General features: G+C 32.3%; 1 protein-coding gene across 2 annotated transcripts in view; it reads right to left on the bottom strand.

Annotated features, from left to right (window-relative positions):
- LOC130898241 (protein doublesex) overlaps positions 1–22,142 on the bottom strand; it is a 158,930-nt gene that overhangs the window by 55,665 nt on the left and 81,123 nt on the right. Inside the window, exon 3 of one of the 2 annotated variants that reach the window (XM_057807494.1) lies at positions 13,669–14,558. The exons of the other annotated variant lie outside the window; for it this stretch is intronic. Coding sequence (XP_057663477.1) covers positions 14,467–14,558 — 92 coding nt within the window. The 3' untranslated portion in view covers positions 13,669–14,466. Of the gene's footprint in view, positions 1–13,668; positions 14,559–22,142 lie in introns of those variants that run through there. 2 annotated transcript variants of the gene reach the window in all.

Raw genomic sequence — 22,142 nt, 5'->3', positions numbered from 1 at the left:
TCATATAAAACAATATCAAAGGGGTTTTTTGAAATGTTGAAATCTCTAATTTAAATATACTTGTGCTTGTAACGTTATGATAATCTCAGTACCAATTGCAGTAAAACTACTTTGCTGAACTAGTAGGCTGGGTTTTTATCTTCTTCTCCCATATAGGATTCTGTGCAAACATTTTGAGTTTGATTAAAGTTGAGACAGAATTGGATCTTTATTTGTTCACAGCTACTAAAAAATTTTGAAGATTTAGTACATATAAATCTACTGTAGAATATCCGGTCTTCTAAATAATACTACCCTTTAAGGTGGGGTGCGAGAAGCGCACGTGCATCAAGTGCACGGGCACATTTAGAAAACATTTCGGTCATATAGCGCACACACGAAAGAAACGGGGAACAAATAATCTCTTGATAAATTATTATCATCAGACAAAATGAAAAACCATCTATGATTTTTCAAAATTATTTTTTCTAAGAACGAGAGCATTTTATTAGCTTCAAAATAATTAGAAAATTTCGTATTTTGAATTTCGCTTTCAATTTGAGTATGGTTAGGTTAGATTAGGTTCGATTAGATTAGGTTAGGTTAAGTGATGTTCGCTAAAAACAGTTTCACATGCGTTGGTGGAGAAGAGGGTGGATTTTTAGCTGGTAGGTGTCCGGATCCAGCACACCTAGATCACCTTCCCAGAGGTCTTTCCCACCTACACAAAAGAAGAGGTTAGGTTAGGTTCGATTAGGTTAGGTTAGGTTGAAGAATCCAGAAAACCACGGATGACACATGGTTAACATGTGGTCAAAGGGACGACCCGGGCAAAGTCCAGTACGAATGTGTACGATGGAGTGAGGAGAGAAAGGAACTTGAAGAACTAATAGGAGAATTGCCACCGGTAGGTGAGATCATAAGAAACCTGGAATACGATAACGAAATTCATGACTGACGTTATGACCAAAAAGGAGAAAAAGGACATGAACTGTCAAGGTTAAATAGGAATATGGAAATAGAGGAGATACGCTGATGATATGACAACTTGTTGTCCTTCCGGCGTACACAACTCCTAAGGATAGGAAGAGGAGGGTTGTTTAGTGAGGTGAGTGTCCCATACAAACTCACAGTATTACACGCGCCCGCTGTGAGGAATGCATTATCTTCTACCCCACCTCAGGGCAAAAAAAAAGTTAGGTTAGGTTAGGTTTGGTTAAATTAAGTAAGGTTAGGTTAAGTTAGGTTAGGTGGAGGCCTATATAAAAAAGTTTGGTATAGCAGGACGGAAAGACGAGGCATAAGACAGCCAGTAGGATCAAAGTTGATATTTATTTTTTGACCATGACAAAATGAATTCAACTACAAAAACTATAAAACCCAACTAGTAATTTTAGAAATATTTGTTTTTCTGGAAACAATCATTCATCCAATGTTCCTCTACTGCTTGGAATTATAGAAATAATAATTTTGAATACCGTAAAAGAAAAAAAAGGAAGACCAAGGAAGTCCAAGGAATACCAAGGAAGACCAAGGAAGACCAAGGAAGACCAAGGAAGACCAAGGAAGACCAAGGAAGACCAAGGAAGACCAAGGAAGACCAAGGAAGACCAAGGAAGACCAAGGAAGACCAAGGAAGACCAAGGAAGACCAAGGAAGACCAAGGAAGACCGAGGAAGACCAAGGAAGACCAAGGAAGACGAAAGAAGACCAAGGAAGACCAAGGAAGACGAAAGAAGACCAAGGAAGACGAAGGAAGACCAAGGAAGAGCAAGTAAGAACAAGGAAAACCAAGAAAGACCAAGGAAGAACATGACAGAAGAGATGAAGGCGAATATAAAAAAGTTTGGTATAGCAAGACGGAAAGACGAGGCATAAGGATTAAAGTGAATTTTTATTTTTTGACCATGACAAAATGAATTCGAAGACTACCCAACTAGTAATTTTAAAAATATTTGTTTTTCTGAAAAAAAATAAGCAATCATAGTAAGAGTTGCAGTAAAAATAAGCAGATAATCAATGTTGCATTTATGACAGCGTAGCGTGGAAATTGGTCTGTCATAAGTTGTGGTATTAACTAAAAAAAAACTTAATTAAAAACTTGGCTTTTATCGAATAATCAAAGATAGTACAATAGTGGCAAAATTAGTTGCGTTAAATAAAATTTTCAGACGTTCCAATAGACCCATTATTTTTTCATAAAACACGGTTATGGTTCAAGAGTTTGATGTAGTAAATTACCGCTGGATAAAAGTGAAAATTATTGATTAAGAGGTCCATGTTTTATAATAACGCATGCTGAAATCAAAATCGGTTTTGTACATAATGTGTTATTATTGAAGACTATGTTGCCGATTATTATGAAGACATAACAGCAAATTTAATCAAAAATTGATTTAACTTTTACTTTATATTCCTTGACAATCGGTAATCGTTATGGTACTGTTTGCAGCAATTCGTGAGATACCAATAGAAGGAAATTGAACGGGGCACTTTGGTACCCTTTCTAAATAGACAGGTAATTCCTTTACGTGCGTTTCCTCAATCAATTAATTTATAATCAATACAATTAACCATAAGTTGCTGATTATAAATATTTATTGAAGATTCCTCGATTTTGAGTTTGTCATTACTACAACAGAGCAACGCCTCAGCAAAGACAAAAAATGCTGGTTCTAGTCCATGTCCATTAAGTATATTATGGACAATTTGAGATGGAGCCTTTTGGTTCTAACAAAAACCTCTTCCAAGGTAGGGTATGATTTTATTCTCCAGTAAGATACTATAAGATTACAAATATTTATAAAGGCAACTTTTTGATATAAAACGCTTTGTAAAATTGTCTACGATTATTTAATGGTGGTTCTTGAGTTTCTGCAAATCTGATTGGTTAGGAGATATCATCATTAGGCTCATACAAATTTTTGATCTTTATATTGTTGTTTTAGATGTTACCCCATATAATATACACCCAATATGGAACGAATATACATCTTGTACACTGTATACGCAAGGTTAGCTCGTTGGTTCGTCCATAGTAATTTTTTATTCACGAAAATTTCTAGATATTAGAATTTGTCGAAAAATGGATCCATGAAATCAGTCAGATAAGTAGTTCTAGGAGTCTTAACTGACTAATGAAACATACCAAAATAGTGTTATCCTGGGAAATACTGAATCCCATATCATTGAACCAAGTCTTCTAAACATTGCTACTAAGTACGAGGATGGTCTCGAAAGTACCTGGCCTGACCTAGAGATTGAAAATTTGAAGACGCTATGTTGTTTAGTATTTGTTTGGCAGCCATCAATAGTGATCATCGTGATACAAAACTTTTATTTGGACGGCATTAGCCCAACCAATATAAATCTGAACTAGATTCTACTCCAGGTGAGACTGTTCCTTCACAGTTAACAGTAAAATATTGAGTAGAAGAATGGTCCGAAGACCAGCTTCGCAGTGGTCGATCAAATGAGGTGACGACTCCAGAGATGCTGAATAAAATCCACAAAGAAGAATTGGATAAATGTCAAATAAAAGTGCGGGAGCTAGCAGACATGGTAGACATTCCTACCAGCATCACATGTGAGGTACATCACATATTAACTAAAAATGAGGACATCAGAAAGCTGTGTGCAAGATGGGTGATCACAATAGAACAAAAACAGCGTCTTGGGTCCGTCAGTTTACACCTGAAACAATAAAAACAATGGACTGAAAAGGAAGAACCGGCTTCAAAGAAGGCAAAGCCCATCTTCAGGCAAGGTCATGGCGTCGGTTTTTTGGGAAGCGCGTGTGATAAATTTCATTGACTATCTTGAAATAGAAAAAACAATCAACGGCGAATATTATTTGAGCTTATTGCAACGTTTGAGCGAAGAAGTCAAGCATTTGACTAAAAAGAAAGTGTTGTTTCATTAAGATAATGCACCAACTCACATATCCATTATTGCAATGGACAAATTTAATGCATTAAAGTTTGAATTGCTGCCTCATGCACTTTCTTCGCCAGATTGAGTCCCCTGGGATTATTTTTTGTTCCCAGATTATAAAAAATGACTCGATGGTCAAATATTTTTTAGCAATGAAGAGGTGATGTCGACAGTTAATGAGGAGCTTGACGATTCTTATCATAAAAACGTGTATCGAACTTATTGAACATCGCTGGGAAAACTCTATGGAGCTAAAAGGAGATAACATTGGAGAATATAGAAATCTTTTCGTGGGTGAAGTAAAAATATAGATCGTCCTTGTATTGAATCATTTAAAATTTGTATCAAGCTATAGAATGAAAAAAATTGTTGATAGATAGTTGCGAATCTACAAGTATCACATTTTGAAAAAAAATTTACTTCGGACGTTCGTTCAATGTTTGTCTATGGTGTTCAACCAATGTGGACAAAAGTTCTTGTAAGGGAATACTTTCGTTTTAGCTTTTTGACAGTCTAACACAAACATTCGATTTTTATTCTGCAAACCAATTTAATGGAAATATGTCTTATGGGATTTTATTAAAACTACTATCATATTATTGAGATCTTGATTAGTATTCTTCCAGATCAATTATGTCTCTGTTAGATATAATAAAGATCGAAATAGGTCGTGACAACATCGAATTTTTTACCTGTTTCAAAAACTAATTTTTAATCTAATACGAAGACAATTTAGCAACTGAAAACGTTTTTGGAATCAATCAATAACTGGAATTAGATGTTTCCTTGCACTAAAATATTAATTATTCGTATTTATTGTGAATACCTAGCCTACTTTGTTGTCAGTTAAATTGAGATGATTGACATCATTATAATCAGAAAAAAAGCTCAAATGATAATTGTACCTTTTTTTTCTAGTTATCATGCCAATTAAAAATTATAATCGACTGGAATGACTAAAGCTAACAGCTGATATTCAACATAGTAACAAATTCAGCACGTGCAGTCTACTATATGATTAGAGAACCAAGTGCAAGGTCATCTATTATAATGTTAATTTATGTATGTAGAAAGCAGTTTTGATATGCGTCGATTTATCTAAAGTGAACATAGATTAATACGGATAAATTTGATATTAGATTTTGCCAAAAAAAAAATTGAGTCTGCTCGTAATTATAAACTGTCTATTCCAATATTTTCACAAATTTTGATTGTTATAAAACATAGAAATTTTATAGGTACATGGAATGAAAAAAATATGGAAATTCGACAATATATTTGAAAATTTCAGAATTTGTAACAAACTTTATTATAATTTAATACATTTTCTATTTTCTTGATTCAGAGCATTGGAAATAGATTTTTTAATTCAACCAACATTTTTGACTAGAAAATAATAATTTGAATATGAAATTTCATTAGCGATTCCATTTTTTTCCTAAATACAGCAGATTTTCAGAGACGGGAGTAGAAAAATTTTAAAACAGATGTTATAGTCAATTGGATTAACTTTCGATATTAACCAATTTTCTTCCAAAATTTTTATTTTATATTTTTCGTATTTGCGGAACTGAGTATATCTATTCAATTGTTAACCATCTATTGTCTATCTAATGTTTTTGTCTAGGATGTCTAGTTGTTTTTGGAATATTATCACTGACCTTATCCGCAGCTACTGCAGCTGATTTGTTTATTATTCTTTAACTGTGAATGATTTCTTCGGTGTTTATGATTGTAGTTTAGTCCCAGTTAGACGAAAAAACGTAAGAGTTTCATATAAGTATACTAGTCAAAAGTAACCGTACCCGAATTAAAATTAGCTCGTCGTAACGTGGACTAAAACGTGAAAAAAATATGCATCCACCAGGAGCTTTGGCGATAGAAAACGTTCAGGGTGGCTTCGAAAAACTACAACCACTGTAGATAAACGCGATCAACATCTCACGGATCCAGTGATAGCAGTTCAAATAATTGAATCTAGAGATCTGCTTTTTAATATTTCTACAGTGGAAAGGAAATTGAGAGAAAATAGTTTTTTTGGAAATGTGGCAGTGAAAAACCACTTTTAAGACATCAAAATAGGATGCAGGGTGCTGAGGAACATCAAAACTGGACTGGACAAAGTTTTGTACGCAGTTCAAAAGATGCTAGATCCGTATTTAATCCCAACTGTAAAACACAGTAATGGTTTGGGGATGTTTTGGAGGAAAGGCGACTGGAGACCTAGTAGAAACTAAAGGAATTTTCAAATATGAACGTAGCTTACCCTAAATGAAGGGTATTAGGTAAAGATATTACCAGATGAAATTGAATCGGCATTTCTAAAGGAGTTTGAGAAACCATTATCAAGAAAAAGTACAAGCGGTTTTTTTTTCACATAATTGAATAATAATTAAAACTTAAAATTTTTAAAATGACAGTTTTGAAAATGAAAATATTCAACGAAAAAAAAATCATAATATAATTCGGACAAAAAAATTTAGAAATTTTCTTTTAAACCGCCTGTATAGAATCATAAATCATGTAAATTATTATGAATCTAATAACACGTGTTAGTAGACTTATGAATATCGATTATGTAATAGTTTAATCAGGAAATGTTCGTCAAATTTTATTTCCTCGTGGTTATCTTGAATTTATTTTCTGCTAAGTGCAACTGATATCGCTGATACATGAAGTTTGATTTATTTAATTCTTTTTATAATAAACGTGATTACCAAAAAAGTATTCAACTAAAATATTTCTCATTTCTAAATCTTTTGATATGCTTAGGTTTCCAAGTCGTTAGGTCTCTTCTGATTTGAAACTAGTTTTCTTTCATAATTTTTGAAAAGACAGATAAAAATTTGACGTTTCTCACTGTCTTTTTATCAAATTATGACTTGATATTGACATGTTATGAGATCCCCTACATTTATTGATATTTCGTGGTTCGTTAATGCAGTTTTACTTTTGTTATCGTATTGATGACCTTTTATTCTATTTTCTAAACACTGGGATGTCTGCCCTATGTAGACAGCGTCGCAATTAGTACATGGCACTTGATATATAATATTACTTCTTTCGTTTTTTGGTGTTTTAATTTAGTAAAATATATGTATAATGTCCTTTATGGTAGTTGGGAAAGTCCGTGTATAAATGGTACGGAAAAATGTTCTATATTTTGATGTTCTGTTTCTGTTCTGTTGTTGAATTGATTGTAGTGTCTGTTTATCCTTTTCTTAAATATGTTTTTTATCATTTTTTCCGCATAATTATTTTCTTTCAAAGCCGTTTTTGTTTATTGAATAGCTAAATTCAGGATCTGATAGTTGGATAGATCTATCAGAACAAACTTATTGTCACTGATCTATTTTGTGATAAAGGAAGACATGAATTGAACTTTAAATATCTTCTGTTTTTATTTTATAGTTAATTCTGACCGCAACAGGTCAAACGTCATATTTTTACCTGTATTCAAAAATATAAAAAAAAAACTAATTTTAAATCAGACCAGACCTAAAATCAAGACATAAACAGAATAAACTTTCGACTATACCTTATTTGATTGTTAATTTAAAAGAAATAAATCAGGTACAATCAATTTTAGTATGGAATCTTCTATAATCATATTGATAACATATTATTATTTGTGTTGATTCGTCCATGCGTGTCGCTCTCTTTGCGTTTCATCAACTGTGACTGCGAAACCAGTTTGCGATTGATATCAGATTTTTTATTTTTTTCATCCCTCGAACCCACAATTTGTTAACTATCACGTACTTGTGCTTATCAAATTATTCTGTTCTTCTCATGTTGAATTTGAATTAAAACAAAATTGCATTGATTGACGGCTACTTTTTACCAAGTCGTGTAAATTCAACATGATAATAACCACCAATGATTACTTTATATACGAAACCTGTTTATTCTTATTACCAGCGATGCCTCCTCTACTAGAATTCCGATGGTTTTAATGATTTTCTCAGTTTCATCGATATATGAATAAAGTGAACCAAAGAATTTATATCTGCAATACCAAGTTAGTAAAATTTATATGCTGTGTGTCTTCAAGGAAGAGGATAATTTAAAATTCATTTTTTTCAAAATATATTAATCGACTTTTCTCTTAATGGTGTAGAAATGTTCTTCAAATATTTCTTTTTGAACCAACTTTGCCGTCAATTCATTATGTTCTTCAAACCTGTGCACACATGAAGGAAAATCCGTGAATAAATGACCTCGTCTAAAAAACAGGAGCTAGGTCAACGTTGGCTTGTCTGTATAAACTCTGCTTAAGTACTTCGGCATCAATATTACCAGAAGTAGTAATCTAACTATAAAGGATTTGGAGAAATAAGAGTGGAAGACTTCAGTTGAGTCAGACATCCAGACAGACTACCGAAGAGAGGATACGAAAGCTGAGAATGAAGACGAGTCATACCCATTACAAGCAGACAGGTGTTCTTGAGAGTTTATAGATAAAGATCAGAGATTACCTGAGTGCGTTTTGCAGCATGTAAATCCATTACGCAAAAGGAAACTTATTCGTTGTATAACTTTGTAAAACTTATTTGGGTACAAATCCGTGGAGCGTCTACCAAGTACTACAATAGATGAATTAACTTCTTTAGAATACTCTAAGCACTTTTCGTTTCGATTCAACTTCATTTGAATGTTCTATGTTTACAGGATTTATTTTTTAACTAATGAAGTTTCTCGTTCTCATATTTGGTACCACGAAAATATTATTTTGTTCTATTTGGTTTGGTACCCGATGGTGAATTTATGAAATATTAGCTAAAATAATTGACAACATGTATATAGCATTTAAGTTGTATGTTTGAAATATCCAAAATCTCTTCAACTTGAATATTTGAAGTCGAGTTTAAAATGAATAGATCAGAAGAAAAAAGAAAACTGCTGTACTCATTCAAAAGCATTTCTCAACGCAAAAATGAAATTATTAAATTTTCACAGCGTTTTTGATGGTTTTTTTCCTCTGGTTTCAATAATAGTTAAAGTTAGAAGACATCAATGTTTTTACTTACAGAGTTGTTGGTGTTAACTCTATTGCGATGACAGTTAAAAGTGTATAAGCAGAAGAAGAAGAACCAAGACATTTCACCAAGCTTCAAGCTGGTCTGTGTACAGCTTCTGGGACTTCAATCTTTTTAACCCATCCAGGATTCTTTTGACTGCTTCATTAAAATTTGAGCTAGTCCTGATAACGGCAAGAAGTTTTGAATGATTTGGGAAGCTATTTAAGAGCGCATGACGATCGTAGAAAAATAAAACGTGGCCGACGTGATTTTGACTTTGCTATTGAGAATCTTACATCCAGGAGTGCTGCAGCAATGGTTTGGGGAGCCGATTACTGCTTTTATGAGGCAGTATGACAGTTATTGCTATATCACAAGCTCCTTTTAAGTATTTTGGCATATTGCTCGATGAACTCTTCGACAAGTTAGCGTTTATAAGATTTAAATACCATCCCTTAGGTATTAGGTATAATTGGGAAGATGTTGCCTAATGTTTACCACTATCCATAAATCCAGGAGAAATAAATCTACAAAGATATGGTTGTCAAAAATATGGATGCTTGGTACGAAGTGCTCGATCAGTAGCTTAAACATGTAAAGGAATGCAGCAGTTTTTTCTTCGTCAATTTGTAGATGTAGGTTGCCAAAATGAACACCAGATGGGGTACTTTTTAGTAGTTTTTTTCATACTATTCTAATATTTTTTTGATAATGAAGATAAATAATTATTTATGTTTAAAATTATCTTGTTTTTTTGGTTTAGTTTTGTCCCACATTTTATAAAACAATTCGTCATCATTTTATCATTTTATAACCTAATTAACGCGTACTTAAAAATTGACTAAAAATAAATGAAAGGTATTTTATCAAAACTAATATTATACTATGTATAATGTAAAGTAATACAAAATTTATTTCTGTTGCAATCAAGTTCAATGGCAAGGTTATACGGTCGACCAAATCACAGTGGCGTGCTGTTTAGATTGTATATTCGAAAGTAAGGTTTTAATAATAAATTCTATGGGATAAGTCCAAGGTTGTTGACACCATGATTGAATTCAGTAAACTAGGTAGTAATGACCTAGTTAGAAACTATATATATATTATTGAATAAATAGTCTAGTCTATTCAACTACATACGTTTATTGTTATAAAAAATATGTTGATAAATTCTCACTAGATGAATATGAAAATAAAAACACAGTTCTAATAATTTGAAGAATTTCTATTATCAAATATCAAAATACGAATTGTCATATTAAAACATAAACTATTAATTATATAAAAAATACGGTCCATAAGTATAACAATTTACAGTTTGAAAATATTATCCCCTCCAGCACTCCCTCGAAAATTTTTAATAAGAAAGGGGGTCGTGTGAAACCTTGTTGGAAAGGGATTTTAGTCCTCTGTTTATTGAGTTTGGTGCAATCATAACTAATTTTCAAGATGTCAACTTTTGATAATGTCTCTATCACAAAACTTTAGGTAGAATAAAGATAAAAAATTGGTTCTCAAATGTCAAATATTTCGTTCAGAAATTTAATTTGTGACAAAACTCTAGATTTATGAATCCACATATAGTTGAATGTCAAACGTCAAATATTCTGGTTGCGTTCAAAAATTTAATTTGTGACAAAACTCAAGATTTATGAATTCACATATAGTTGGATGTCAAACGTCAAATATTCTGGTTGCGTTCAGAAATTTAATTTGTTATAAAACTTAAGATTTATCAATCTACATATAGTTGGTTCTCAAATGTCAAATATTTCGTTCAGAAATTTAATTTGTGACAAAACTCTAGATTTATGAATCCACATATAGTTGGATGTCAAACGTCAAATATTCTGGTTGCGTTCAAAAATTTAATTTGTGACAAAACTCAAGATTTATGAATTCACATATAGTTGGATGTCAAACGGCAAATATTCTGGTTGCGTTCAGAAATTTAATTTGTTATAAAACTTAAGATTTATCAATCTACATATAGTTGGTTGTCAAATGTCAAATATTTCGTTCAGAAATTTAATTTGTGACAAAACTCAAGATTTATGAATTCACATATAGTTGGATGTCAAACGTCAAATATTCTGGTTGCGTTCAAAAATTCAATTTGTGACAAAACTCAAGATTTATGAATTCACATATAGTTGGATGTCAAACGGCAAATATTCTGGTTGCGTTCAGAAATTTAATTTGTTATAAAACTTAAGATTTATCAATCTACATATAGTTGGTTGTCAAATGTCAAATATTTCGTTCAGAAATTTAATTTGTGACAAAACTCAAGATTTATGAATTCACATATAGTTGGATGTCAAACGTCAAATATTCTGGTTGCGTTCAGAAATTTAATTTGTTGTAAAACTCAAGATTTATCAATCTACATATAGTTGGTTGTCAAATGTCAAATATTTCGTTCAGAAATATACCTAATTCGTGACAAAACTTGAGATTTATGGATCCACACATAGTTAGTTGTCAAACGTCAAATATTCTGATAAAAAATACTCTGTAAATGAAAAGATGATGATATTCTTTCCGAGGGTAAGAGTAATGTAGGTAAGTTCCTTATAAACTTCTGTTTGAACTCTTTCCAGTTTATAATTTGGCTATCGTTGTATTCGAATTGATCGAACGCGTCACCATCGAAGTAAAAAAAATAATCATCACAAGGACCACATGGATAAGGCTTCTTCATCAATTTTTCTCGATAAAGGAACTGCTTCATCGATAGTAGCGTGATTAGAATCAAAGAAACTGCCTATAGACCAAAGTAGAAGCCTAATAAAATGTGAAAAAAAAATATTAGTAGGATGAAACCTATTGGAAAAGGAGGAGAATATGGTAAAAATGGAATGAAAAATAATTTACGGGTGATCTGAGATCAGGAAGGGGAAGGAGGTAAGTTGTTAAGGATAAAAACGGTTTATCTCGAGTTGAATAGCATAGTTGTAGATAAGGTCCACAATTTGTATTTACAATTATTTCACATAACCTCAAAATTCATGTGGAAAATTCACAAAACCAAGCTCTTTTACAAAAATCAATTTTTTTCACGAAATTTTGTGAAAACTTACCTTTTTATGACCCAAATAAACCGTAATTTGTTTGATTAGAGATATTTATATTTGACATGATATCGAAAATGCACCCTAATTTTAAATCGAAGATTCTCTCGTCAAAATATCAGTTTTTTTGAACAGTCGGCGAGTTTTCGTTTATTGAAATATTTACTTTCCGATGGTGTAAAAAATATTACCATCACCATAGTAAATTTTCACAAAAAAAGCAAAAAAACTAAGAGAACTCACATCAGTTTTTTTCTAAAATTTTTAGTTATTTATTAAAATTTATGTTTATCAATGTAACATGGAATCTCACGTTTTTCGTTTAATTAGAATGAGAAATTTTAATAAATAACTAAAAATTGTGCATAATGATTGAAAAAAATTTCGGATGTTACTTTCTTTCGCCTTTTTTATTTTTACTGAGAAAATTTAGATTGTTCATGGTAATATTTTTTATACTATTAGAAAGTAGAGATTTCAAGGAACAAAAATGTCACCGACAGTTTTTTAAAAAAAACTGCCTAATGACCAAGGTCGAAGCCTTTAAAAAGTAATAAAAAGTAAAAAAAAAACTAATAGTAGTATAAAACCTATTGGAAAAGGAGAAAAATATAGTTTTTAATGGTAAAATCAATTTATCTTCAGTTGAATAGCATAGTTGTAGGAAAGGACAACAAGTCTACAACTCTTGTATTAACAATTTTTCACATAACCTCAAAATTCATATGGAAAATCCACAAAAACAAATTCTTTTACGAAAAAAATTTTTTTCACCAAATTTTATGGAAGCTTACCTTTTTATGTCCCAAATAAACCGTAATTTATTTGATTTGAAATATTTATTTTTTCACGTTAATTTGACATGATATCGAAAATGCACCCTAATTTTCAATCGAAAATTCTTTCCTCAAAATATCAGATTTTTTTAAAAAATCGGCGAGTTCTGTGTTCATACAAATCTCTACTTTCCGATGGTGTAGAAAAATATTACCATCACCATGGTAAATTTTCTCAAAAAAGGCAAAAAAACGAAAAGAACTCGCACCTGAATTTTTTTACAATTTTTAGTTATTTATTAAAATTTTTTACTCTAATTACTTATGTACATCAATGCAACATGGAATCTCACATTTTTCGTTTAGTTACAATGAAAAATTTTAATAAATATCTAAAAATTGTGTATAATGTTAAAAAAAATTTCGGACGTGACTTTTTTTCTGGGAAAATTGAATAAGGTGATAATAATATTTTTTTTACCATTAGAAAGTAGAGATTTCAAGGAACGAAAATCTCACCGACTTTTTATAAAAAGCTGATTTTGTTGACGGTAGAATTTAAATTGGGGTGCTTTTTCGATATTATATCAAAATAATGTGAAAAAACAAATATTTCAAATCAAATTAACTACACTCTATTTGGGACATGAAAAGGCAAGTTTTTACAAAATTTCGTGGAAAAAAAATTCGCATAAAAGATGAAAATAAAACCAAAACCTTTTTTCAGGTTATGTGAAAAAAGTGTGATTGTTAACCATAACTTTGCAATTGAACGTTTTTTCATAAGACTTACAGTTTTGCTGAAAATCGAGATAAACCGCTTTTTACCTTTACAAACTCTTCCCTTTACCACCCCAGACCGTCCGTAAATTATTTTTCCTTTCATTTATATTTTATTCTCTTCCTTTTCCAATGAGCTTCATCTTACTATTATTTTTTTTAGTTTCAAAAATTATCGGCCTTGGTCCACTAATAAGTTGATGTTTGACTATTCGCAGATATTTTTTTTCTTCTGAAACTAGCTTTTTAGCCAAGAAATTATTATCAGAGGACATGGAACAAAGAGCACTATTGGAATAACGATGCTGGTGATTATCATAACGTTAAATCACGAGTAATTTAAAAAAAGATTCAACAAAAAACATACTCACCAAACAAAAGTTGAGTCTTGATATTCAACCTTCTCTTCCAAAATACTTCACAATTTATATTACAAATATAACAACGTTAATGAAACTTATCGAAAATATTTAAGGTACTTTGTCATTATATTTATTTCTTTTATTTACGCAATGTCTTTTTTAAAGTGTCTTAACTTAACTAATACGGAACTTCATAAAAATAACTAACTACTTATTCTCCAGATTTAAAATACTTTGATTTCTTACGTCGATGGAACGGAGATTTAAATGAGGACGTTACACTTAAACTGCAGATTAACGGACTTGAACGTTGAATTGTTGAATTGCGTTCTTCTGTCTTGTGTACTTGTCTTCGGATCTATTTCGGAAAAAAATAAATAAATTGAGCTGAAATTAAGTGAAGCTAAATTTAAGTGAAAAAGTCACCCATGAAATCGTTATTTAAAAGAAAATACTTGACTATATATTGAATAATTGATTTTAGTAAAAAAAAAAAAGAAAATAAAAGAAATCTAACTTTGGGTGCTAATTAATTTTTTAATCATCCATACTGACGGGTTGAGTTTCGTAGTTCCACTCCATCGTACATGTTCAAATTGTGAATTCTTGAATATTCGTTCACCACTCTTTTGCCTTATTGCAAAAATAGAAAAAAAAATTATAAAACATCATACTTAACATAAGATAAATACGAGGTGTGATCAAAAAATACGGGGAATTAAGTGATCTCTAAACAACCTCATCATAGTCATTGTTTTCTTTGATTAAAGCTCGTTTCAATTGCGTAATATTTTTTCATGTCATTATAAAAAATCGCCAACCATAACCGTTGTTTATTGATTTTTTACCCCCTAAAAGTTTTGTACTCAACAGAATTAGCACCATGCGACCGGATTCTCAAAAAATAAATAAAAAACGTATTTACGTCATTCCTTACATTGAAAAGGTCATTATGAAACAAGCCTTGCGATTATAGATTCAACATTAAGATGAATACATTGCTACTTTCAAGGTATATTTCACCATATTTTTTGAAAACACCTCGTAATATTCAACATTTACACTGGTAAACACTGTTTTTGTCACATGATCTTTGTGATGAATTTTATTTGTTTTGATGCACACTCATTCAAAGAAAAATTATTATTTTGTTTCAGTCACATCCAGTTTTTTTGTGACATCTATATTAGTCCGGTCAAATTAGACATTAGAAATTACATAAATTTACCGCAAGCTAAAAATCAGTGAAATAAAAATAACTCAGACAAAAAATGTAGATCATGAAATTATCTTCAAGAAAAATGTGTCCATACATTTTTTCCTACGAGCCACCGTTTTTGAGATGTAGTGTAGTGTACTTAGCACGTTTTTTAACATGGTTTCCCCAGAAAGGTCTATTGCGATCATGTTTAATTTGAAATTATGGCAAAATAATGGAAATTAGCAAAGATTGAAAAGATAAAAGGGATTTAAATTAAAAAAAAGTTATGAAATCTAATCGTAACTTTCAAATTGTTCTTCTTCTTGTCGTCTCATTCAATCAATCAAACCGATCCTCCACTGCTGGTGGTTCAATATTAGAGCCTTGGCAAAGTGTACATGCCAAAGAACAAAACAGTCCTACTTTTTGCAACCACATTTAGCACTACATCCCTTATATAGTTGCAAAAAATTGTGCGTGGTAGGAGTAAAGTACGAACAGGTTCTAACGTATTGTTGACTAACTCCAACTCCGTCTGTAGAGATTAGCTGATAACCAAGCCACAATTGAACCCGAAAAAGATGTTGACGAGCAGCAACTGAGAGTGGAAGAAGACAAGCCAATTGAACTTGTTTTTTACCATTACCTGAAAGAGGAAATACAAACGCCAACGGGTATCCGACAGGAAGACTCTTTAAAAATAATAAATCGTGTCAAGAATAGAGCAAGAGGATATTCACTTACAACGGGCGCAATAAAAATAATCTGTTATGCTGATGACGCTGTAATTGTGGCTGAGAGCGAAGACGACTTACAGCAGCTCCTATCTTTATTCTACGTAAAAGCTAAAACCTTTAACATGCAAGTATCCAGCGTAAAAACTAAAACCCTTTTCATCTCTAAAGGACCAATGAGGACTACATAGGCACACAAATCAGCGCAGACTAGAACAGAATAAATGAAGTAACAGGACAATCAATAATTCCAGTATGACAAAATGGCAAAAGTTAAAACCAAAACTTGCCTAGACCCATATTTACATATGCTATAGAAACAAGAGCGGACAACAAAAGATCTAAAAACATCATTCAAACAACAGAAATGAGAATACTCAGATACATATGCGGATACGCACTAAGAGACAGAAAGAGATACACAGACATAAGACACGAATGTGAGGTGGAAGACATAGGCAGATGAGGAGGTAAACGTGGAAAAGCTTGGAACGAACACGTGGACAGAATGACCTTTAGGAAGATCTCCAAAAAGATGGATGGATTCAAAGGCATCAACATCTCAAGGATGACAAGCTGGAAACTACAGGCTTAAGGCCTACAATACGTTGAAGAAAAAGACGAAGAACAAAACATGCATATCGATACTAATCTAAGCAAGTAATTTTTTAATGAGCTCCGTTCGTTGAACTAAATCTTGTTTTTCAAAAATTTTGAAAATTGTTATTTTACCCTTCCTGTCAAATGTAGATGTCGTGTCACATCCAGTTACATGATTTTATCACTTCCTAAAAGTAGATAGATTTTTTGATAAATAGATTTCCGATTGATGCTGAGCTTTTCCTTGCTTTAAGAAAAAAATAGTTTTTTTCAGTTGGTGTTGTTTTTTTTTTTGACGATTACAATTTATCGAATCGTTATATCTCAGAAACTATGACTCGTAGGAAAAAAGTGTTAACACTTTTTTTGTAGATAATTTTATGATCTACAATTTTTGTCTGAAATATTTTTAGGATAAAACTTACGGTTTTGCTGAAAAACACGAAAACCTGACCTTGAATAAAATTTTTTCCACAAGGGAATGATAGGGAACTTGGGAATTGGGAATTTGACCGGACTATATATTCTTTTCTGAGCTCATTGACTGTAAACGATTTCATTCTATTAAGTTACGTTTACTTCATTGTAAATATGCCGCGAAAGTATCGTCTTTAACTGAAAAGTGCTATTTAGCCTATTTTCTTTTTCCTGTGTGCCACCAAGATAAATCCTGGGTTCCACATAAATGTGGAGGCATAAATGATTTGCTGGCAACCAAAAGATCATGTAAGTGATTGTTATTTTTGTTTGATTCACAACCAAATCCAAACTTGTTATCAGCCAACAGACCAATCCTACCTAGTGCCGAACTGCCTCTAAATCAAGCAAAAAGTCACGATTTTGTTTCTGTTTTTAGTCAACCCAATAAGGTATCTCAAGACAATGACCAAGTTATCAACCATCAACTTCAAAAGAACCGCATTTATTGATAGAAAGTGATTTAAACAATTTTTCTACAAAGCCAAGCAGAGTTTTTGGGGTCTAGATAAAACGGCTGGAATTTACTCCTGGTTCGAAAATTTCTTATTCATTGTCTCTTCAAAAATTACCTATACAACGGAAGCAATTATCCTTCAGTGTCGGTTGCCTATGTTTCTGATGTAAAAGAGACTTTACGAAAACATGAAGTTCCTTCTTGAAAATTTTGCTTCGGCTACAACTTGGTTATACAGAATATTGCTGATTCATTTGCGAATAGGATAGCAGATACAGAAAAAGTCACTACACAAAGAAAGTAGCTTGAATCACTGACACCAGGGCAGAAAAATGTTCAAAATGATCTTGTAGTGAACCCTGGTGACATACTTCAACCACCGCTGCTTATAAAACTCGTCCTCATGAAAAATGTAAATGCTAAGCAAAAGCTATGCCTAAAGATAGCAGTGGATGCTTATATCTGATGGAGAAATTTCCCAAACTCAAAGAGGCAGTAATTAAAGAAGGGATATTCATTGGTCCACAAATAGGGGATCTAATGGAGTATACAAACTTTGAAGGAAAACTGTATGATCTGGAAAAGTCGCCTGGACATGTTGTCCAAAATTTCCTAGGAAAAATTATTAATAGTTAGTCAATGAATTTACAATTTCATACAAAACTTTGGGATGTAATATATCTTCAAAAATATATATATCGCACTCTCATGTGCTGTGAGTCACAAACGAGGTGAAAAGTTTCATCAAGTCATTTCCTTAATAGAAAACCGCTTTCAAGGAAAAAAAGTCCAGAAATGCTAGCAGATTACTGATAGAGACTTTAAAGGGGCCTAGCAGAAGCCAAACATTCACGTAAATCATAGCTATTTATTGTAGGTTGAGGAATGTCATTTTTGTACTTTTTATATAAATCTTGATGTCACAAAAAAACCTGAGGTGTCAATTTTTTTTCGATTGATATATTGTTTTTGTTGTTATAGTACATTCAAAATTTGGTATATGCTCTCATGAAAAAAAGTTTAAATATTGTTGACCAGTGTTATCATAACAATATTGTCGTTAGACCTTTTGAAACCGAAACAATAATATTTTAGAAATATTAATAAAAAGTCATAACAGGAAATCGAGATACATCAAAATAAATAATATTCATGAAATTAATAACCGGTTTCGATGTTGTTGTATCTCATCAGAGCGTTGCAATACATTCTCGTTCAGGATAACTAATCTAAGCTGAAAACAAAACTTAAGAGCCACTAAAGACACTTTTATTCATAAAAAGATCGATCAGAGTATGAGAAGATATAGAATTTAATATTCCTCACTTTTTTTCTATTATTTCATATAATAAGCGAAATAGCTGATGAATCGCACCAAAGAGCGTCAGCTCAATGATGAACCTAATAGTCGTACTAGTCCGAATTAGAGACTTGGAACGAGTAGTTGATGTACTGCTCTAAAGAGATGCAATAAAGTCAAAACCGATTGGATTATGTATAGATTTCAAAAAGGTATAACGAAAGTATTATACATTATTCTTTATACTACTTTTTTAAACAAATTTACATCGATGTTTTTAGAGAGAAAAAATAGCCACGACTGGTTATAACATTTGAAATTATAGCTTGTTCAAAATTGCAGTAATGAACCCAACTATGTGACACTAGACTAAAGACAAAAGCGTTTTTATATTCAAATTAGTTTCCTTGAAACAAATGTAAGATAATTGTAGGGAATCTTTTTCATATATTATAATAAAAAAATTTTGGATAATATTTAATTATATAGTTTGATTCAGTTGCTTCCTGCCTAGTCTTTCTCTGGTTTAGTCCTGTCTTTTCCATTTGGACTGTTCTGTCCTCCTTCATTCTCACTATGTATCGAAACCCTCTGAACTGTTGTTGTTCAATCAGTACTTTTAACCCTTGCACCAGATAATTTTCTTGGTATTTTCTGCTTCAATTTCCATCGTTCAAAACAGTACAGGAAGTCTATTTCTGTTAGTTCCTCCAGGATGCGCGCTCTGACTCAAATTTTGTTGGAGCTTAGGAAAGAGGAGGTTGGAGGAAGTTGAGATTTTCATTGTAAAATTTGCCGCAAACATTCCTTGTTATCCGTTTTTGACGTGGATGGGCGGCCAGGACGTGGATCATCTTTAACATCTTCTGGAGAACGCGTAAATCACTTAAATACGTGGACACGACAAACACTCATTGCCATACACTTGTTTTTAGTTTTAAAATATGGCAACATTGATGTGAATGTGTCAACATTTTCGTGTGATGATTTTCTATAACTTTCAACGCATAATTACTGATTTTATTTGAAACGATGGTAATTTCATGAACTGGTCATTCAATTAACTTCATTCAAAAATGAAAAATCTACCTTTTGAACGTGTAATATATGGTGTCGAATGTATTCAGCTGCTAGTCATTATATTCTAGTTAGTATTCAAATAAGGCATAATTAATTGTTAAATATCTGTCACGGCACCAGAAATTACACCAATTTGAAGACGGGAAAAAAATTGAGACACCTAATTATAAAAAAATATTATTTTCTATATCTTAAACGGCAGTAATGAGATTATTTATTGTGACGCTGGGTTTAATTAATTTTGTGATCAGTTAATATGTTAATTGTGATGCGGGTCCTAATTAGATCATGTTATTGAGTGTAAGAGATTTTTTTACCACCACTGTATGAACAAATAATTAATACATATGGGCTAATTGATGTTCATTCATAAAAAGAGTGTTCATGATGTGTTAATCCAGTAATAACGAAACAATTTAATATACGGGGCGTTTCAAGAATAATCATCCAATTTAAAATAAATCGTATAGTCTATTTTTTATTATGAGAGAGTAATAAAACCCAATTTCCAATCCAAAACTTAGTACATTAGTCATTATATTACAGTATAATCTAAATATTTCCTTTTATATACAGAACAATAGAAAAAGGTTTGGACAGGGCAAAAGTCCTGTGTATTATTTGAATTCCAGGGATTTCTTCCGGACAAATTTCACCAAAAATACAATTTAAACAGTCGAAGACAGACTTTTTCGAATAATTTATCTGCTCCTTTGAATCTACCAACAGAAATGGGACGAAGACTCATAGCATCGGCGGTTCAAAAGGTTTTCTTAAAGGTGGAGTAGTCGCGCAGGGTCCATTAGACCCAGACTATAGTTTGTACTATAATTTAGATGTAGCAACGTCGTGGAGCGTACCATTCCCTCTACCTTCCCACACACACACGCGAGCGTGATAAAACGCGGCCGTCTAAGCATCTACCCCCAGATAAATCTGCCGATGGATGCGAAGAAGGTCTTCATTCTCGTTTGCGTCGTACTTCCTCTCCCCTGTGTTGTATGGGAGATTCTGGAGTTCTTATCTTTTTGTTAAGAGTTAGTCTGTTGGCTTCACACTCTTGTCTTCTAGTTATGTTTTCGCTGCCAATTCCAGCCGTCTTCGGAAAGAAAAGATCTAATCCGAGAGGTCCTCAACTACCCCTGATGTATAACTTGCTTATGAAATGTATGCTTCCTATAATCCTCAATGGTGTATCTGATTAATTCCTCGTTAGGAAGTGTTGCTAGCTGTTCGAATAGTTTTTTTGCCGTGTCGTCCATGATTTCCAATACTTTTTTCGTCTATTTCATCGTTTCTTGTCTCAGCGTTATGTTCTTTTGTGGCTGTAATTTTTCCTCTTCGATTTATATGTATGTACCCATGCAACCAAGTCATACCTCATATGTTGCTCTGGTTTGTCACACTTTGTCTACAGTATTTGTAGAAAGTGAGACCTTGATTCAACGTTATTTGTATTGGGTCTTTTTTGTCCACTGGATTTTATTCCGATCGAGTTGGTGGCTTCTTCTTTTCTTGTAGAGCTTTTCTCGCAATTTATTTCTATTTTCTATGTCTTGCACCATCTTGTTTGCAGCGTTTCTACGTGATGCTTTTCACCTTCACGCACCTCATCCGCATGAAGCAACCCACACCTTAAACTTCCTGTCTTGGAAGTTTCCGCGCCCAGAAGTTTTATGAGCGGTACTCACGAAGGTAGTGGGTTTAGTATTGAATCGAGACGGTACTGGGATTGGTATGTTTTGAGTTACCATGTTATTGAAGCGATTTCGTTTTCTAACATAATTATCTCTGAATTGTTGTATGTATATATGTATGGATTTGAGGTGTTGTACCAAAACCCAGCTGATCCATTAATCCCACTCCTTTTAACAATTTGGGATGGCTTCAATTGCCAGAGATCTTCGTCTTCTATTTCATGAACTTCCAGGTGTAGTGCTCTGGAGTTCCTTAGTGTTTCAAACTTCGAGAAAGAAGAAAAACTTGATGTATCCAGAGGTCGATGTAATACAATATGTACCGTCTAAAGTGAACAAGATTTTTGCGCAACCCAAGGAGCCCTATCGGCTAAGTAATGACGCAAAGAGTCCTACGAATGATTTAACCCATTTCTGGGTTTTTCCATTAAATCGAATCAAGGACGTTGAGTTGTATTTTAAAAATTGTGGTTAAGACATGAAAAAATCAAAAATCACTGATTTTGAATTAATTCCAAACCTCAGCATGACTTATACATTTGAGCTAACGTTAAAACAATAACGAGTGTTAAATACACTTGAAACTTGAATAATTCTTTGGTTTGATCCAATTAAAGACTAGTAAGAAGAATATTTTTTCCAACTGAATGATTAAATTTCACATTTAAAGT

This window comes from Diorhabda carinulata, chromosome 1 (genome assembly GCF_026250575.1).
Source record: "Diorhabda carinulata isolate Delta chromosome 1, icDioCari1.1, whole genome shotgun sequence".
Taxonomy (NCBI): Eukaryota; Metazoa; Arthropoda; class Insecta; order Coleoptera; family Chrysomelidae; genus Diorhabda; species Diorhabda carinulata.
The sequence above is the reverse complement of the archived record's forward strand: the minus strand, read 5'-3'. Positions and strand labels throughout refer to the sequence as shown.